General features: G+C 37.4%; 1 protein-coding gene across 3 annotated transcripts in view; it reads right to left on the bottom strand.

Moving 5' to 3' along the window:
- Positions 1 to 13,964, bottom strand: part of R3HCC1L (R3H domain and coiled-coil containing 1 like) — a 78,896-nt gene that overhangs the window by 25,335 nt on the left and 39,597 nt on the right. For all 3 annotated transcript variants that reach the window (XR_013974930.1, XM_080911738.1, XM_080911739.1), the window contains exon 2: positions 4,013 to 5,760. Coding sequence is in view for 2 of the 3 variants with exons in the window: in XM_080911738.1 (XP_080767864.1) it covers positions 4,013 to 5,746 (1,734 nt within the window). In the remaining variant the exon portion in view is untranslated. The remainder of the gene's footprint in view (positions 1 to 4,012; positions 5,761 to 13,964) is intronic.

Below are 13,964 nucleotides of genomic sequence, written 5' to 3' on the forward strand. Positions count from 1 at the left end.
CAGAGCTGTTTTCTTTTCTTCAGTTTTGAATCAGATCAGAATTAATGTGCTACTGGCTTGTACATCACTCAAGAATTCTAACACACAAAATGGAGGGGGTTGTTTTTGTTTGTTTGTTTTTTTTTAATTTTAGGAATTACCGAATTTAAAACAACACCAATGGAAAAGGATATGCTTAATGCTCCCACTTTTTGTGTGAACCAAGGATCTCTAGTCACCATGACTAACATGAGGCATATGATTCAACCAAGTGTACCTTTAGATGGACTGAGTGATCATGTTAGAACACACAATTGGAAGATGTCTCTACAAATTCTCACTCAGGGAGTCTATAACCTATCAGTTCAGAAAGTTTTATAAAAATACAAATTATAAAATCTAAGATGAACTAGAATTAATAAAAGACACTGTGAAAATAGAAACAGTAATAAAGACATGGAAAGTGCACACTTTATTCATTAAGAAAAACTCAGAACAACATGGAAAAAGAAACTGTCATCTTCTTAACTCTATGGCCTCACCAACATGAAACTGTTACGAACCTTGGGAGATCTTGCTCTTTTCAGTCTGTCTTTTCAGTCAGTGTGTCATTCATTAGACAACCAAATAATACAAGTATATCTCTTACGTGGCTGTTTCAGTCATTGATTTAAATTAATTACCCATCAGATTGCTATGGGGCTATATGATCATATAATTATACATTTTCTCTATCAATATAATACAAACAATTTTAGAACATAGCCAACATATAGCACAATGCCTTTAACATAGTAGTAAAAGTAAAAATTTGCTATTTACAATTTATAGTGTTAAACTCCAAGTGTTCACTATTTGCTATTTGATACTAACCACTTAAAACCATGGTCTCTGGAAGTTGCACTATAAAGGCCTTTCCTCCCCTTGTATTTCACACCTGCTCTAAGTGTCTGAACTATACTTCTTCTTCTTCTTTTTTGCAAAAGACAAAAGGAGATAGAGGATGTTAGAATTCCAATCAATATATTGAATGGAAATGGGCACAACTCCTTTACTTTGGTCACCAATTCTAATGGTTATAAAACAGCAGTGGCTTTCTGTAACAAAAAGACTAAAATGGTAGACTACCTACCCATTTATTTCTATGCAAAAAAATCAAAGATTAGATATGGCTAATGAAGGTACCCAAGCCCAACACCCATCAACAACATTGTGCTGTTCTGTTTGTACCTCACCTGCCCTACTCATTAGTCTGCTGGCCAAAACAGGAGGTGGCAGGGGCTATGGACATTTTGTTTGTTGATATTTTCCTGAGAAACAGTTATTTCCTAGAGAGATAACAGGAGTCATGCCAACATTCTCGCCTTTATTGGTTACTAGCTTAAATTACCAGGTGGGTACCACATATCCTGGCTTTAGAAGATTTAGATGAAAAGCAGTTGCCAAGTGGTGGTGACACATACCTTCAATTAAAGTACTTTGGAGGCAGAGGCAGGCTGATCTCTGAGTCTGAGGCTGTCCTGGTCTACAGAGTACATTACAGAACAGCTGGGGCTACACAGAGAAACCCCATCTTGAAAATCAAACAAATAAAGTAAAAATTTTTTTTAAAATGTGATCTTTGACTGCATTAAGGGTTGCAGTTCTGGAGCTCACTCATGACTTAGCTCTGTTCTAGTTTCCTTTGACCAGTTTTAAGGTTCAAATGTCATTTATCAATCAATGTGTCCCATACCCTACTTCACAGCATATCTTTTTCTTGCCTATCAGAAACATGAGATATGCTTCTATGTCTAGTCTTTATCAACAAATAAATAGACCAACTGGGAAAAAAGCCAAAGCCTTCTGTTGGAAAACTTTCAAGATAGATAAGCACTCTAGTTCAGCATTTAATAAAGTATGTTTGAGTAATATAAATAATAAAATAAGATAATAGTTTCAAAAAGCAGAAGAGAGTTGAGTCTACTGTATCCACAGCCTATGAGATTCACTCTATTTTTATCCATCTTCATCCCTAAACATAGTTCCACTCTTCATTAAGCACTGCTAAAGACATGCAAGCACTAGCTGTCTTCAGGTTAAAACAGTACATATTCCATTTTCTTGGCATCCCAGCATTTGATTTAGTTAGCCAGTAGTTTCTGACTATGTTAACACGCTTCTCAAAGCACTTAGGTGTTGCCTAAATTCTTCTGTACCTAGATGTGAAAGATTCAGTTGCACGTATGAATCCCCTCTTCCAAAATACAAACAAAACCAAAGTCCTCAAGAATCTGCAGACTGACAACACTGCTTTCAAGGTTGGTAAGAGGCCAACCTAGAAAAGACAGCACTGGAATTCTAACCAGTCATCCCATCCCCGACTGTTACTAAGCTCTGCGGTGCGTACACAGCTGCCTTTTGTAAGGGGTTACTCTCTCACCCCCCAGTCTCATCGGCCTTTTGTCAGCTCCTGATTAACAGTTTCCTTCTCAGACTAAGATCCTTTCCCAATGATCTGAACTGTAGTAAGTTGTCTCCATTTATCTAACTCCCTCTATCATTAGTATATCCTAACCTGAAACAGGTCTCAAACTCTTGCTTGATAAGGATTTTGTAACTAACACTAAGGTAGTTCCCCAGTCACATTCTGATAGACATTTAAGATGTGCAGAACTCTAGGCAAATACTATAAAACTTGACATGTTTCAGAATCACTTGAAAAAGTTAACAGGTAAGTTGTGGGGCTAAAGGGTAGAGGGTCCCAGGAGATACTTTCTGCTCGCCCAAACACTACACTCTAGGACCCACTTACTGCCTCTGTGAAGCTGATTAAGGAGGGCTATGAGTAAATGTACTGCACAGATGCAATACTGATATAAACTCAAAAGGATCATGGGTGCTCTACTCACTACTACTCTCCTTTCTATATTTCATTCTATGGAATGCTTAAGACGTTTCCTGGGTTGGTATCCGGAAGCACTCACTACTGTAATAGTGAAACTGCATAAACACCTAACTAAGAATGAAGGAGTACTTCATAGTGGAAAGTCGGTTCTGTCCAATATGCCATCCTCTTCAGTCTTGGGGTCTCCTTCACAGCTGTGTGGTATTTTTCTATACATCTCATTTAATTCTTAGAAACAAGAAACTCATTATCATTTAAAAAATTACTCAAATAAAACCTTTGAGGTGAAGCCATGGGTTGTTAGGAGGAACATAAATGTAAAGAACCGCTTCGACTGGCAGTGACAGAACAGGACTGAAATCCTGGTGTCTCTCCTAAAGGATAACCACCTGAGGATCATAAACAAACCATTTGCCATTCCAGACCAAGGTTGTGTGAATACACAAAAGAAATAGAAGGAAACATGGTTCTCTATTTAAAACCAGTGGTCCTAATTTGTAATAAAGAATTTAAATGGCAGAGAGAATAAATGTTAAAATATGAAGGATTTGTTCAGTGCCTTCAAGTCACACATTCTGTATTTATGGATCTGACTATCAGCACATCATTATTCATCTACAGCTCCTTATGTATACTCAATAGTCATTTATTCAAGTTAAGTCAGGATCAACTCCTTAAAAAACAGCCATATTCATTCATTTTCTTCTCTACTTCCTTCTATAGTTTTCAGCAATATTGCAAAATTCACTAAAAAATAAGAACAATTAAATTATAAATTATTCCCTTTCCCTCAAATGGCTAATGTAAAATTACATTTTGTCAATACAGAAAAATATTTTGAGGTTTTTGGTCTGTATTTCCTCAATACAGAATCCATTAAATTCATATTTAATCTATTCAATGTAACACCTCTTAAGACTTAGCAATTGCAGATATAGCAGGATTATGTATTTTTTAACTTTTCCATATCTATAAGTCTTTTCTCCTATAATGTATAATCCTATCAGGCTATTACCATTGTAAGAACTCTTAAATTTAATGTGAGAAAAAGAATGAATATATACAATGTCTATTAGAAATGCTTTCCAATCTAGACTCCCTAATTTATAAAAGGTCTAAATATCAAGTAATTTCAAGTGAGCATACCTCTTTTAGAAGACGCGGGTCTACACAATCACCATCATCATTAAACATAGATTCCCAGCTTTCCTCCACAGCGATACTTCCTTGTATGTGAGAAGTGTCTGTTGTTTTTAGATCTACAGATGTTTCCACAGATGGATCAGAAACTGATATGCCACACACTATACTCTCTGAGTCATCTTCTTTTGTTTTAAACTCTTCAGCAGTTCCTAGGTCGTGCAAGGCCTCTGCAGTCGTATCCAGATCATTGCCCAAGGCGTTCTCCAACCGCACATCTGATCCATCAGAGTCCAGACAAGTGGTGATATTACTATCAGCAGTCTTTATGGGTAAAGAGGAAGCACAATCTGACACACTTTCTATCAGCTTTCCTGTTGACTTGGTAAAACCAGATGCAGTACTCTCAGCATAAATATCTGAGCAAGCACTTAGGCTGCTCATGTTTTCAGAGTCATTCTTACTCTTAGCTGCATCAAGTGGAGCTACATCTGCACTCATTTCTATATAATCTGAGGAAGTTCTCATGTTGCCACTACTCTCATCAGATTTTCTAATAGGGCTGCTTACAGTTACAGGGTCACAGACAGTACCTGCAATGTCCACCATACATGCCTTGCTGGGACTGTCACATACATTCCTAAGTCCATTATCAGTGTCTATTTCATGAACAAGGACAGTTGTATCAGAAGGTTCAGATTTTACACATAACTCATCAGCAGAGCTGTCACTCTCACATTCTCTAGTCACTTCTGGATCAATAATGCCAGTTGTGCTCTCTAATTTGCTGACTATAGCCATTTTAAGAGAATCAGTACCCATAGTCTCAGGAATGGAATCTACACCTTTTTGACCCAAGACAGACTCTGTACTGTTCATTGTACCCTCACTCTCAGCTTCAAAGTCTATAAAAGTTGGATCAACATCATTATCTGGACCTCCAGGAACAGAAACTGCAGAGATGTTCCCAGGACTGTGCTTTGACCCTCCATCTGGTGTTTCCAGACTGTATGGTGCTGTTTCAGAATCAGAACTTAGTGTTACTGGCATAGCCATACCATCTGGTTTCAGCATAGTGGTAACAACTTGAGGAAATCGGGAAACTAGCTCCATAACTTTGGCCTCAGTTACAATGCTGCTTTCCAAACTTCTATTTATTAAAGTTTCCCCACTGAAATCACAGAGTTCCACATTCTGGACTGGTCTGTTTGGAACCTGAGCAGCACTGACTTCTGAGGAAGACTGTGATGGAGGTATCCCCCAGTGTCCTGTTGCTCCTGACGTCTGAACTTCCAAACACTCTACCTCCTTTGGTTTAAAAAGTCTTCGTAAAGGTATACTAGATATAATCCCAGCATCGGGAGCTCTGTGTTGATGTTCTTGGGACGAGACTTCTGTGAATTCTTCAGTTCCTCTCCTAGAACAAGCCTTCTCTTTATTCTTTTTTTGTGGGCACCTGTCTTTCCTTAATTTCAATGAAGACCTCTTTCCTTCCCTACAATCAATATCCTTTCTATCAGAATGGGCTGCACTTAGTCTTTGGGACTCGGGTTTACTTGCAGAGATCTTCTGGGGAAGACAACCTTCTTTTTCTTCTTTCAGCACAAAGGCAGGAGGCCCTTGGCTTTCCTCCTGGTCACCTGACTTGAGGAGAGCTGTTCCCCTTCGAGCTTTAGGTACATAAAGTGCCATGTCAGGCCTTCTGGTTCGAACTCTACATCTCTCTGCTTCTTGATGCATGGCACCACTTCAATCTGAAAGAAAATGAAAGAGTTACTAATAAAAAACAAAACAAAAAAAATTCAAAGAATGGTAGAAAGCCTACAAATCTATTCTTTTAAGTATTTAAAACTGTTTCTTTTTTAAAGTCAGCAATCACTGACTTAAAAAACCTGACATAAAATACTTAACCAACTCAGGCATGTCAATAAGAGTAAATTCCCAAAACTCATGAGAGAGATATATCTGGGCCTCTCCTCTAATATAAAATGTTTTTTTTTTAATTTAGTTAAGAGTGTGTGTGTGTGTGTGTGTGTGTGTGTATGTATGTATGTATGTGAGTATGTATGTGTGTGTTGGTGTGTGTGTATGTGAGTGTGACTGCACTTGTGGAGATCAGAGGACACTGGACAGGAATTGGTTCTCTCCTCACAACACATGACTCCTGGGACTGGACCGCAGACTGCCAAGCTTTACTTGCTGAACCACCTAGCCAAACATCCTCTGCTATTTTGAACTCTTAATATCTAGCCCCCACACAGGTTTTCTAGTATTCTGTTTGAAGAAGAATATGACTTTTAAAAACTATATTAATTTATTTGTGTGTATATCTGTATGCACACACGAACATCACTGTGTGCATGTGGATGTCAGAGTTGGTTCTCTCCTTCCATGTGGATTCTGGGGACTGAACTCAGGCTGTCAGAAAAGCACCTTTACCCACTGAACCATTTTGCTGGCATAAGAATGATTTTAATATTTAGCCAGATTTCAAAAAGGTCTAAGTTTCCACTTGAAGGGATGTAATTAACATGGTATATCTCAATTTCAGTAGATACAACACCTTCTGGGCAGGCATGACAGATGTGGAAAAGGAACAGAGGTGAATGTAAAAGGAAGGGACTGAAAGGACAGTATGGACTTATATCCCACAGTCTTTCAAATTTAGCTTGTTTCTTGTGACAACCAGATACGAACGATAAGCGAAAAAAGTACCAAAGAGTTGTCCAACTGAAATAAACTGATGGGATTAATAAAGAGCAAAATGATAAAATTACAACTTACCATTTTCAGAATCTGAAAAAAAATACTAAAGGCAACATGAAGTCAACAGACAAAAACCACAATTATCTGTTGGGAAAAACAAAAAACAAACAAGGAAAACCTAATAGAAGATTCACTTCTGTAAAATCTACCCAAAGAAGTAAGTATCTGAAGGCTTCTATTTGAGCCACAAGGTCAAGAAAATGTGATGAAGTTTTAAAAAACAATACACTTAGCAAGGGGGAAGGGGGGATGCTATACTGATTAGAAGAACTAATTGATGGATGTTTCTTGCCCAAAAGGTTTAAATGAAGCACCACAACTAAGGTTATACCTGGGGACCAGCTGCTCTAAACAAGAGACTACATTTTTCTTATACATTTCTGTGTGCCTATGTTTCTCCAGAAGCAACTAACAGAAATTAAAGGAAGCAACAATTTTAACTCAATGTAAGGGAAAAAAACAAACAAAAACAAAGCAAAATAAAACCTGCCTGAAGAGAGTAAGATCTCCCAGGAGCACTCTTACTCACAGGACTACAGGTGAGACCCCACTTTCTCTCCACTGACTGTCCAAAGAGAGAACTACCAGGACCCACAGGGCACAGGAATCGCAGGGCTGCCTGGGACTAGACTCTTCTGGTCTCCATCTGCTCCCAGAGTTGGGGCTAACCCACTGCCATTGGGATCCAAAACCTGCCACAAAGAGCTGATCTCCCAGAAGCATTCTCACTCCTAACTCCATAGGCTCATGAGCCCACAGAAGAGACAAGCTCCAGTCAGAGACAGCAAAACCAACTAACATCATAGATAACAAGATGGCAAGAGGCAAGTGCAAGAACTGAAGCAACAGAAACACTGACAACTTGGCATCATAAGAACCCATCACAACAATTACTGGATATACCAACACACCAGAAAAGCAAGATTTGGATTTAAAAACTACATTTCATGATGATAATAGAGGACTACAGGAAAACACAGGCAAACAAATAGAAGCTTTTAAAGAGGAAACATAAAATATCCCTTAAAGAGTTACAGGGAAATACAACCAAACAGGTGAAGGAACTGAACAAAACAATCCAGGACCTAAAAATGAAAATAGAAACAATAAAGAAATCACAAAGAAAGACAACGCTGGAGATAGAAAACCTAGGAAAGAGATCAGAAGTCACAGACACAAGCATCACCAAGCAACTAAAAGATCTGTATGGCAAGAACTTCAAGTCTCTGAAGAAAGAAGTTGAAGATTTTAGAAGATGAAAAAATCTCCCATGCTCATGGATTGTCAGGATTAATATAGTAAAAATGGCCATCCTGTCAAAAGCAATCTACAGATTCAGTGCAATCCCCATCAAAATTCCAACTCAATTCTTCAAAGAGTTATTCATTTGAAATAATTTTTAAAAACCCAGGATATTGAAAACTATACTCAACAATAAAAAACATTCTGGGAGGAATTACCATCTCTGACCTTAATCTGTATCACAGATCAATCATCATAAAAACTGCATGGTATTGGTACAGAGACAGGCAAGTAGAGCAATGAGATAGAATTGAAGACCCAGAAATGAGTCCACATATCTATGGTCACTTGATCTTTGACAAAGAGAGCCAAAAACATCCAATAGGAAAAAGACAGCATTTTCAACAAACAGTGCTGCTTCAACTGGGGGTCAGCAAGTAAAAGAATACAAATCAACCCATTTTTATCTCCTTGTACAAAGCTCAAGTCCAAGTGGATCATGGACCTCCACATAAAACCAGGTACACTGAAGCTAATAGAAGAGAAAGTGGAGAAGAGTTTAGAACACATAGGCATAGGGGAAATTTTCCTGAACAGAACACCAATGGCTTATACTCTAAGATCAAGAATTGACAAATGGGACCTCATGAAATTGCAAAGCTTCTGTGAGGCAAAGGACCCTATCCATAGGACAAAACGGCAACCAACAGATTGGGAAATGATCTTTACCAATCCTACAATTGGATAGAGGGCTAATATCCAATATATACAAAGAACTGAAGAAGTTAGACTCTAGAGAATCAAATAATTCTGTTTAAAAAAAGGGGTGGGGGATACAAAGCTAAACAAAGGAATGTTCAACATCCTTAGTCTTCAGGGAAATGCAAATCAAAACAATACTGAGATTCCACCTCATACTAGTCAGAATAGCTAAGATCAAAAACTCAGGTTACAGCAGATGCTGGCGAGAATGTGGAAAAAGAGGAACACTCCTCCATTGTTGGTGGGATTGCAAACTGGTATGACCACTCTGGAAATCAGTCTGGCGGTTTCTCAGAAAATTGGACGTAGTACAGGACCCAGCTATACCACTCCTGGGCATATACCCAAAAGATACTCCAACATATAACAAGGGCACATGCTCTACTATGTTCATAGCAGCCTTATTTATAATAGCCAGAAGCTGGAAAGAACCCAGGTGTTCTTCAACAGAGGAATGGATACAGAAATTGTGGTACATTTACACAATGGAGTACTACTCAGATATTAGAAGCAATGACTTCATGAAATTCCTAGGCAAATGGATGGAACTAGAAAATGTCATCCTGAGTGAGGAAATCCAGTCACAAAAGAACAGACATGATATTCACTCACTGATAAGCAGATAACAGCCCAAAACTCGGAATACACAAGAAACAATTCACAGACCATATGAAGCTTAAAAAGAAGACCAAAATGTAGAAGCTTCAGTCCTTCCTAGAAGGGAGAATATTCTAGTCACAGGAGAAAATACAGGAAAAAAGGAGTGGATCAGGGACTGAAGAAAAGGTCATCAAAAGACTGCCTCACCTGAGAATCCATCCCATATGCTACCACCAAACCCAGTCTCTATTGCTGAAGCCAGGTAGTGGTTGCTGACAGGAGCCTGATATGGATGTCTCCTGAGAGCCTCTGCCAGAGCCATACTGATACAGATGAGGATGCAGCTACCCACCAGACTGAGCACAGAGACCCCAATGGAGGAGGTAGAGAAAGAACTGAAGGAGCTGAAAGGGTTTCCAACTCATGGGAAGAACAACAATATTAATCAACCAAACCCCCCAGAGCGCCCAGGGACTAAAACACCAACCAAAGAGTACCCATGGCTCTAGCCACATATGTAGCAGAGGATAGCATTGTCTGGCATCAATAGGAAAAGCCTTTTGTTCTGTGAAGGCTTGTTTCCCCTGCTTAGGGGAATATCAGGGTGATGATGTGGGAGTGGGTGGTTGGGAAGGGGGATGGGAGAAGGGAAAAAGGTGATAACATTTGAGATGTAAATACATAAAATACCCAATTAAAAAGAACTTGTAAAAAAATAAATAATCAAATCAGAATCACAACATAATAAACTTATATTGACTATTTTCTACCCAAATGTTAAATTCAACTGGGCCATAAAAAACAGTGTGATGGTAAATTACCAACAAGCTCAACAAGTGTATTTCAGAGTGTTGTTGTTTATATCAATAATGTCCACAGTAAGTAAGTCCTTTGATCACATGGATAACTACTTTGAATAATGGAAGAGTGTATCTTCATTTTTTAAGCTATTCACAATATAGTAGCTAAAGACATGACACATCTACATTAGTAGTATTTTCATCATTGTAAGTCTAGACAATCAATAAGTAATCAAGCCCTGATTTATGGCACCTGACAATCTCTGTACAGTAAATATTTTTATTTTTACCATGGATAATTTCAAGCTATCAATATAATATCATTGGCCACAGATCTGGGGGAAATTTGTAAAGGCATATACTAGTCTTTCAACTATAAAGATATAACTTCCACAGTACAAATCATAATGAAAGCATTAAGTAGTTGTTACCTTTTAAAATTTTAACGGATTTAATAATAATCCTGTGTGCCATACTTCATAGCAATGGATAGATATCTTAGTAATCAGTGTACAAACATCCTAAAATTTCAATGTTCAGCTAATGAGCAAGTAGAAGCTACTCCAACACAGAACTTGCTGTGAGGTTATTTCAGAATAAGTTACAAACCAAAACCAGGACAATACTGTCAATTTACTATAAAGCTTTCTCAAATTTTTAAGAACTTTAGGAACTATAGGCATGACAGTCCTTTAACAATGGAAGTATGGGGACTTGTCATATACAATTAAAAGAAAAATGTATTTGGATTAAGAAACTTCCCACCCGGGGCTTAGGGTGATCCCCAGTGAGCTACTACTTGCCATACAGACACTAGGATCTGAGTTCAATCTTAAGCACTTATGAAGAAAAAGAAAAGCTATGTCTCGTGGCCTGCAACCTTAGGGACAGGGACGGAGACAGGAGCCCAGCCAGTCTAGCAAAACAACAGGCTCAAGGTAAAGTGAGACTTTGTATGAAATGTAAAAAGGAGAATCACTGACACCTGAGGTGCACCTCTGACCACCACACGCACCCACAGTGTACACACTAACTTCCCATACATGGATTTACTCACAGCATCTGATTTCTTCACTCAGCTCTTCCCCATATAGCTTGGCTTATTTTAAAAAAAAAATTTTTTTGAAATAAGTTTGAAAGGGCTCTTACTAACTTAAAGAAAAGAATTAGTTATTTTGCATTTTGCAGTTTATTTATTCCAGAAAGACTATCAATATGCAATTCTGTTCAAAATTACATTTTCTAAACAGGATAAAAAGTCAGATTCCTTTATCATAGAGGGCAGCCAATTATCTAAAATATATCTTTGAAACAATTCAGGCTCAATTAGTTTCTCTGTAATTTTTGTGCATTGGGACTACACTTAGCTTAGTATCTTTCCAACTGCTTCTACTGTGTCAAACTTCTCTTAAGAAAAAAAAAAAAAGCTAGTAACTTTAAGTACCTTTCTGATCTACCTTCATAAGAAGGCAAATAACACAAGCAAACCAAGCTTTAACATGTTCACAACAGGTCCACACCATCTGTCCCTGTATTTGTTATCTAAGCTCTTCAAACAATAGGGTATTAGTCCTTTAAATACTCATTAGACAATTCAACTATGAATTAATTGCCTAGACTCAGGATTCTAAAAGTTCAGAGTACTAACATTTTAAAGAAATTACCTAGAGGGTATGCTTGTAGAACAAATTTTCTAATGTTCTATTACTTTGTTGGTTCATACAAATGCATCATAAGTAAATCATGTACATTATCTCTCCCTCCCTCCCTCTCCCTCTCGTTTTTTGTGTGTGTGATCTCAATGTTTATTTCAGGGTGGCCTGTATAGCCTAGACTGGTCTCGAACTCGAAATCCTGACTCAACCTCTCAAGAGCTGGAATTACAAGCATGTGCAACCATGTCTTCCTGCATCAATTTTTTATTAGAAAAATATGAATTGAAAACATAGCGGTAAGTTGCTTGAGTTAGAAACAGTACACAGGTGTTGATTATCCTTTCCCTAATTCACCCACTGTGGGCTGTTACCATCTTTCCACAAGTGCTTTATCATTCACAATCACACATGTTCCTTCTCCTTTCCTATTTCCCTCCCTCCCCCAGTCTGTTTTTCCCCCTGGACCATTTGAGAACATTTAGCTAAATCTGATGGTTTTAATCTGATCCAATTTTTATGACCCAGTATTTACCACTCTTGTCACAGCACTTTCTGAAAAAACAAACAAAAATCTATCTTAGCTAAAAACACATGCTAAGATTTCCTAAGTTAAAAATCACAGCTGGTCAATACAGGAAATTTCCACCTGAAAAACATGTTTAAGTTTTCCAAAAATCAAATAAAAGATTATTGCCTTATCTAATACTTTGTTTGTAAAAGAAAAAAAAGGGTATGTCTCCCAACGTTATATGATCCCTTCACTAGACACAACATGGGTCCTTGTTCTGTTCCTTTCCAGAAAATCCCAGAACTGAGATGCAACAATTAATACAACCCAGGTGTCTTTTTGTTTCTTCCCTTCTTTATTCTTTTAAACCATGTCAAATTCCTTTGAAAAGGAAGCAAACACAATCAATTCTCTTGTTAATAAGCAAAAATTATTATGAGGTTGAGAGAAGAAAACATTCTTAATTAAAATAATATTTTGACAGTAGATTTATTTCAAACCTATTTTCTATTTTCTGAAGACTAAGTTTTAGATACCATAGTGAGTTCTGACTCTGGCATTCTCTTAGAGAATCTACAAAATTAACAAAAACCTAATGCAGTATGTTTACATAAAGGGTCCCTAACAGACGACAATTCTCATTAAATGCCAGTGCAACTGTCCTGACCACAGACTCAGGCAGAGAGCTGACAAAAGACAACACCCATGAGCACAGGTCTCATCAGTCCCCTATGATATGGGATTCATTTTACAACAGCTGTGGCACTTCAAAACACTGGAAAAATAAGAGCTCTCTGGCTATTTACTTGGTTAGCTTTTTCTGTTTATTCAAGTGAAATTTATCTATGTGCTATCAAGGTTACTGTATAACATGGTAAGTTAAAATGTGTTATTACAAGCTGGGTTTAGTGTTCTTAGAAAATTTAGTAGACCTCATCTGTAGCTGTCAGAGAATAATTTTGAGTACACGTATTTAAAATAATTCTTTTTAATGGCAAGGTTCTGTTTGAGTCTTCTTGATTCTGTTTGGCAAATAGATTATGTTTAGTGGTATTGGAATGGAGTCTAGGGCCATACTCATGATAGGTAAGTGCTTTATTTATCACTGTCTGTACGATGACTATCCATGAATAAATTTAAGGTATTTTGTGCATAATACTTGTGTTGCATTCTCTAATTGCACTGCAGCCTTTGTTCTGAACACATAATATGCACACTCTGCACCAAGTACACCATTATGCCATACAATATTACTGCATGTTATGAACTGTATTTTGACTTTACTACAATGTCTTCTGGTCTCACAGAAATAATGGCTTAAGTGCAGAAAACAAAGTCTTAACTTTCCTATTCTCATTCTTCAGTATGTATCAAATTGCAGTATCTTTGTAATATATTAGAATGTCTTATTCTAAAAATGGTTGTTTGAGTTAACTTGATGTCATAAAAAAAATCACTGAATGATTTTTCACTTGGGAATCATAATAGAATTTCCAACAATTTCTGAAAACCTAAAACATACTTGTTATTTAGTACTATGTATTTATGAAAAGTGACAGTCTCTGCACTGATGTGGTCTGAATGAGAATGGTCCCTATAGGATATGTTTATAGGTTTGAATGCTT

This window comes from Micromys minutus, assembly GCF_963924665.1.
Source record: "Micromys minutus genome assembly, chromosome: 2".
Lineage (NCBI taxonomy): Eukaryota > Metazoa > Chordata > Mammalia > Rodentia > Muridae > Micromys > Micromys minutus.